Source organism: Triplophysa rosa, linkage group LG17 (assembly GCF_024868665.1).
Source record: "Triplophysa rosa linkage group LG17, Trosa_1v2, whole genome shotgun sequence".
In the NCBI taxonomy this organism is placed as follows: domain Eukaryota; kingdom Metazoa; phylum Chordata; class Actinopteri; order Cypriniformes; family Nemacheilidae; genus Triplophysa; species Triplophysa rosa.
Genome location: NC_079906.1, coordinates 15,850,459 through 15,857,671, shown reverse-complemented (window position 1 = coordinate 15,857,671; position 7,213 = coordinate 15,850,459). Strand labels below are relative to the sequence as shown.

The 7,213-nt window shown below is 42.0% G+C and overlaps 1 protein-coding gene across 1 annotated transcript; it reads left to right on the top strand.

Moving 5' to 3' along the window:
- The first annotated feature begins 648 nt into the window (after positions 1-648).
- On the top strand, positions 649-5,337 carry mfsd12b (major facilitator superfamily domain containing 12b). Its single transcript, XM_057356875.1, has 10 exons — positions 649-1,285; positions 1,659-1,869; positions 2,097-2,226; positions 2,423-2,617; positions 2,703-2,795; positions 2,867-2,959; positions 3,053-3,223; positions 3,327-3,421; positions 3,814-3,938; positions 4,396-5,337. The coding sequence occupies exons 1-10, from the start codon at positions 1,018-1,020 to the stop codon at positions 4,452-4,454; spliced, it is 1,440 nt and encodes a 479-aa protein (XP_057212858.1). The 5' UTR covers positions 649-1,017; the 3' UTR covers positions 4,455-5,337.
- The last annotated feature ends 1,876 nt before the right edge of the window (positions 5,338-7,213 follow it).

Below are 7,213 nucleotides of genomic sequence, written 5' to 3'. Positions count from 1 at the left end.
GAAGCATCAAGCAGCTGTGAAATCTTATAGACCTCCATCTCATACCAGTGATCTCAGCTAATAACTGAAAAGTGTGTTGAAAAGAATCCGGAGTTGTTCAAACTGTCAGAAGATGCCCTGTCTGCTGTTCAAGTAAGCTGCTGCTTGCCATATGAGACCGCTTTGGTTTGCTTTTGGATACGTTAATAAATCAAGTTACACATTAGACAACTGCAGCCTCAGTGGATATTTTCTGAACGACCACAAGATGGTGCTGATTATTAAAGCAATGCATCACACGTACGGTATCAATCTTCATAATTTGTCCTGCAACGTGTTTTATGTATTTTCCCACAGTTTATGGTGCTCACCCTTGGGTCGTGGGACGCCACTAGAAGTCTCATCAAATGTGCCCTGTAGAGGTGTGTTCGTTCATTAAAATGATTCGTCCAGTGACCATCTCTTCATATGTTCCATACGCCAGTAGGTGGCGAAATGAGGGTCTAATAAGCAAATGCAAAACTTGGGCTTTCTTAAAATATGGGTGGCTGTTAAAATACTATTTTATCTCACAAATGACAAGGAAGCTAACTTTATTCCAGTGTGTTAAATACGGAGTGCATCAAGTTTAATTACTTTACAAATACAAATGCGATTACTTCTCTCTATTAAAAGAGTGTATGTTACGAGAAATCCCCCGCCTAGCTTCTCCCCTGGGATAACGCAATGTCATAAAAGCGAAAAGAGAGACTGGATGCAAATCGTCGCTGATGGACGCGAGAAAACGATTTCACTTTTGCTTCTGAAGACGCATTCAGAATCTTTCAGCCGATTTTGCGATGCATCCCAACTTAAATGCAGGACTATGTTTTATTTTCTCAAGTACCTTTATGCCAGGAGCATAAGATACGGTTTTGATTGGCACAAAACACCTGAGACTCCTGCGAGGTTGGCACGAACTGCGCGTATTACCGCCAATGCGTCTCTCTTTCACACTAAATCTGAACAGAGAGCGGGTTATTGCTTTCTTCCTCTACAATGTCAGATCAGCCGGTAACTTTACCCCTCTGCAGGCGACTGACGTACGCCGTGGGTCACTTCTTCAACGATCTCTGCGCGTCTATGTGGTTTACTTATTTACTGGTCTACTATCATTCGGTTCTCGGTTTCAAGGACACAAACGCAGGTGTGCTGCTGCTGGTCGGACAGATCACGGATGGGATTTGCACTCCTTTCATCGGCTACGAATCCGATCGGACGTCACGATGTGCGACGTATGGGAAAAGAAAGACATGGCATTTAGTTGGTATGACCACTTGTACTCGCAAATCATATATTACTAAAATAAGGAAAAAGTAAGGGTGTGTAGCTTAGTGCATGCTTAAATGAACTTGAACAGCTTCCCGGCTACAGATGACGTCTACGATTTTTTTCAAGATGTCTAGGAACTCATTTTTATGTTTTGTGCTTACGCAGAGGTTCAGTTTTGTTTTCTATGAAGCTGCTTTGTTTTCTGTAAAGCCTCTTTGTAACAAAGCAGATTGAGAAAAAGCTCTAGGAATCAAATACTGTAGGCTACATAAATCTGCTGGTGTATACAATGACATTAAAGGATGATATTGAGCAAGAAATAAAGATATGGTTAATTCTGAACTGCACTTTTTCTTCACTCCCCACAGGAACATTAAGTGTGTTTGCGTCTTTCCCCTTGATATTCAACCCCTGTTTTGGATGCGATGAGAACACCCCGCAGACAGAAGCTCTCATTTATGCCGTCCCGTTTGTTATCATTTTCCAGTTTGGCTGGGCTGCCACTCAAATATCCCACCTGTCACTCATCCCCGAGCTGGTCAAGTGTGAGCACGCCAAAGTGGAACTCACATCATACAGGTATTTCTACCTCTAAATGCATAAATAACCCAACACGTGCCCTTAAAAGTGTAGTAGAGATCTCTATCTGTGTGGTGATATTTTTAAGGGCCTTCTATGATCTATTCCATTACATCATCAGACATGGACTACTACGGAAAACAGTGTCTAAACCACAAATGTTTTGTTTCCTCATTTGATGTGATCCCAGACATACGTGTACATGTTTTTTCATCTTGTCTGTGAAGGTATGCTTTTACCGTTATGGCAAATATCACTGTATACGGTGTGGCGTGGCTCTTATTCCACCTCCAGCAAGATATACAAGACCCATCTGTCTCTCAGAATCTGGGCTGGGCTGATGTTCCTACATTCAGAGTACGTGACCGCAAATATTTTAAACACATAGCAATATAACAATTGACCCAATGTACCCTTTTAAAAATGACAATGTACATATTTTTTTACTATCAAGCTGAAAAATATGCTCAGTTTTTTAAATAGTTATATTTACTTTGTATATGATAAACAATATGTTTTGAACATCACTTTATCTGCTCTCCTTATGCCCTAGTATTTGGCTCTGATTGTTTGGGGCATTGGTACGGTTTTCGCCATCATCTTTCACCTGGGCACTAAAGAGAGAGTCCAGCCTCAGGACAGTGAAGCAGAAGTTGGGGAGTATGAGCCTTTAATCCCACATTTATCTGCGGCTTCTGAACCTCTGCTCCAATGGAAGGATTGGCTTTTTGAGCCTGCTTTCTACCAGGTCAACTCTTAAGGGCATCTCACTCTTTAAAATTTCACAATAACTTTTCATAAACCAAAGAAAATGTCTTGGGGTTTTTTTGCAGGTTGCCATTCTATATATGTGCACAAGACTGATTGTAAATTTGTCCCAAACGTATATCCCTATGTATTTGACAAACTCTCTATCTCTGCCAAAGGTAAAAAAAATCATCCAAAACCACAATACTCATGCGAAAATCTCCATGTCTACATAGTCTTTTTTTTCCAGAAATATATTGCAACTATCCCCCTGGTGATGTTTTTCAGTGGGTTTGTGTCTTCTCTGGTTATGAAGTCTGTTAACAAACGGATCGGCACGTCTGTGAGTGTTTCATTTCTCCTGCTCATTTCTTCTGCTTCAGCGTGCTAAACTGAAGTGTATGAAACGTATCATACCTCATTTCCGTCTTTGTAGATGACCTATTTTGTAGGTCTCTTACCGATCATGGTGTTTTCATACTGGGTGTTGATGGATGTGAACATGGGTCCTCGGGTGTACGGAGCGGCCGTTCTGCTGGGGGCTGGGTCCGCTGTCATTCTGGTCATGTCACTGTCCATGACTGCCAATCTCATTGGGAGTCAAACGGTACTTGATATCAAGAAGACAAATAATGTATATAATAGCAAATAATAGACTGTCTGATCATACAAGTTAACATTTTGATTAACTTAAATCTGTTTTTCAACAGCAAAGTGGTGCTTTCGTGTATGGTGCAATGAGCTTTACAGATAAGGTGGCTAATGGACTTGGAGTTATGATTATACAGACATTACATCCATCTCAGTGAGTATAAATCCTGCATGTCTGTGAAAAGACCCATTGAAACAAGCAGGACAGAGGTCCATAGTGGCCAGGAATGTAGAATCTTCGAATACCTTCCTTGTCTGCAGTGTGATCATATCTTGAATGCACAGTGGCTTTATTTGTTGTGCTTGGGTAATCTTCTTGTCTCATTTTAAGAAAGATGTTGACTATTTGCAGTAATGTGTAAATTGTACTAATAATACACATTCCGGGTCCCAGGAAAGGATTGTGTGTGTGTGAACAAAGAAACTATAAAAATAAGTTATTTATTGTCTTGTGTGCTTGTGCATATTTGTACTTTTAGTTTAATTGTTTTGTATCTATTTACATGTTATTATTATTAAATATACTATTTTATTATCTCTTCGCAGTATGCATGACTCTGATGTCATAGGGTTCTACCACAATGTGATGGTGATTGTTACTGGAGGCGTGGCTGCTCTGGCAGCCCTCTGTCTCTGTACCATTTTCATTTGGCCAGTCAGAATTCGCCAATGTGAGTCTTTTATACAAAAATCTCTGACAAAAACTCATGATTTACATACTCATTGTGTTATTGTTCAACCACTGAAATGAGAGATAAAGATCTCTGCTCTAATTTAAAATAGAAAAAGAATAATTTTCAATAGTACCAGACATGCCTTTTGTACTTTGAATATCTGTAGTTTTGAATATTTCCAAACATATATATTGCTATTTAAATGGCAACATTTGATAGTTCCTTAGTTGACATGCAGTTTGCTGCTCAAAGTCTTCAAATAATTTTAGGAAGCATGAGGAAGTATATGCTCATGTTTATGTTAGCAGATTAACAATATTATCCCCTTTTTATTTAGTTATTTGCTGCATTATTGTGTGATAACAGGTAATGTCTTGTCTCTACTTTCTTTTGCTTTTATTACCCATATTTCAACTATAAATTCACTTCCTCCTCATGTCCGGGGCCATCACAGGCCTGATGGGTACACAAGATGAGACGAACAGCTGTAGGATCAATGGAAGACTGAACTGATGGATTCATTCGACATTCTCCGACAGATCAGGACTCACTGCAGAGGGAACTTGTGTTCCTTTTGTCACTCACCAGGAATAAGGAAGTTGAAAATGCATTCCACTATGGTCCCGGGTGCCTGTCTCAACACTTTAGATATGCAATTTCCTACGAATGTTCCTACGAGTCTTTGTGAGTCATATGTGTAATACGAGCTCAGTTCTGTCACATGGACAACAATGTAAACAGACTAACAATCATGACACGGTTATGCTCTTCTTGACTGCTCCCAAACATCTTTATAAGATGCCACCGGAATTTCTTGGTTACTTGTAGTTTATTTTTACTGCAGGGACAGTCTACAATAATTACATTGAGATAAATACATTTTAGTCTCTTTTGGGGTTTACACCTGATACCCTTTGGGTTTTAAGCCCAGATCCTTACCACCCTACTGTGGCGTGTCTTCATCTTATGTACACTAAGTGGAGTAGTAGCCTACTTTTACTAATACTAATATTTACAATAACTATGTAAGCACTGTAAAGCTTATTTGGGAAGTTTTGGAAGTGGCTGCGTTTAATGTGCTCAAGACGCTTTGTCCTTCTGCAGTGGTTTAGGCTTGGGCTCTTTCTGTATTTTAGTTAGGTTACTACTTTAAGTTACGCCTCGTTCTGCGTTCTGCGTGGACCAGGATAAAATTCTGCACTGACATTTTGTGTTCAGCTGTTGTGCTTTAAATAGCAGTTACAGTCATTATCCACTAGAGGGAGACACAACAAGAAGATGAGTGACTATTGTGAATTTCAGGATTGTTTATGTAGTTTGTATTTTTTTAATGACTTAATTACGCTTGTCATCATTTTGATATTCATGTTTAAAAGGAATTATATATTTTTCTGAATTCATTTTCATTCATTTTATGTCTCTATTAGTTACTCAAACAGCATGTCTGCAAAGAGCGAGAATAATTAAGTAATATAAACTTAAAATTGTGTTTTACACTTAAAAAACGTCACTTATAGGTTTATTTAACTTTCTAACCTAGAGAATTCATTACCTCAAATGTTCAAAAACAATGAACCAAATGCTATTTTTAAAATTATTGATATTGTTTTGTAACCGATAGAGAGAGAGAGACAGAAAGGGGGGAAAGAGAAAAACAAAACCTGTCAAATCACTGTTTAGTCTGTGAAGTGAAAGTGTTTGCTTTGGTGAACATGATCCCTGTTCAGTATTTTCAGTTTATTTACACGAAAAAAGGAAGATGCGTGTCGAAAATTCAGAATTAATTTACTGATTGACAGAGTCAGTCATAAATTCCTTCATACTTGGTGTAAAATCATTAAATACGCTATAAACATCATGTTAAGTCAACATTATTTTAGTACAATCTATATGAGCACAAAGTTAAGTGAACTTAAATATGATGACGCACGATGCCACACAGGTGAGTGAAGAGTGAGTTTTAATGAGTCCAGGTAAGTAAAACAGATCAGGTGTCAACAAGGGTAAACATCCACGGGAGTACAAAAACCAACAGATAACACAGAAAAAACAGGTAATCCACGAGAGTACTTGTAAATCCAAAATCACAACTATACGATTTACAACTTCTTACAACATACAACAGCTTACAACATACAACAGTTACAACAAGATTTGACCAAGACAAAACACAAGGGTTATATAGTGTCCAGGGAATGACGATCAGGTGCGGGTTTAATCATGGTGATGAACGGGTGCAAAGCATTCTGGGGAGAGTAGTCCGTGTGTTGTTGCAGTACTCCCCCGTCCCGTCTTAACAAACCAACCGGGGAGGGGGTGTGGGGGCTCAGGAGGTGGCCGAGGGGTAGACACAGGGAAGGTGGCAGGGGTTAGTCCATGGGGTTGTGAAAGTGTAGATAGCGGGAGGAGCCAGGGGTGAGTCCAGATTGGGAGGAGCAGGGTGATGACCCAGAGACCAGCCAGGAGGAGGTCCCAGGGCGGAGTCGAGGGAGGGAGGAGCCATGGTGGAGAGCAGACAGATGGAACCCTGGGGACGAGCGACGGAGATGATGAGGGTGGAGTCCAGGGTGGAGCCACGCAGGGGGAGAGCCCAGGTGACAGACAGTCCGAAGGGCCAAGGCGAAGCCGATGGCTCAGGCGACCGAGGAGAAGGCGTGGCCAAGGCAGACCGCGGCGAAGCCAGAGCGACGGAGTATGAAGATGGAGCTGGGGGGAAGGAGAAGCCTGACGAAGACAGAGGGGTGGAGAGACGAAGTGTAGCCAGAGGAGAGGAGCCCCGAGGCGGCGGATGGTCGACGACTGACCAAGGCGGAGCCGGAGGGACGAGGGAGCCTGGTGAAGCTAGAGGGATGATGGGCCACAGTGATGACGAGGGAGGTAGGAGCCAATGTTTAGCCACTGGGTCGGAGGATTGAGGTGGAGTCTGAGTCTCGGAGTCTGAGGGCAGAGACATGGGATACTCCATTTCAGATGTAGTTGGCGGCTGGAGATCCAGAGGCTCATCCGACCCAACGGTGCTGGCATGCTGAGGGTGAGCAGAGGGATTTCCAGTTGCCAACACATCCAGGCTGAACAACTGGCTGACGAAGGGAGAGGAGGCAGAGGGAGGGAGGGCGGGAGCTTGGTGACTGGTGAAGGAGAGTTGGCTGCTGAGAAAGGGCGGGACCAGCGGGGGCATGGACAGGCTGGGCAGGTCCAGCGGGGGCATAGAAAGGCTGGGCGGGACCAGCGGGGAAGGCAGCAGCCAAAAGTCTACATCATTTATCCAGTCA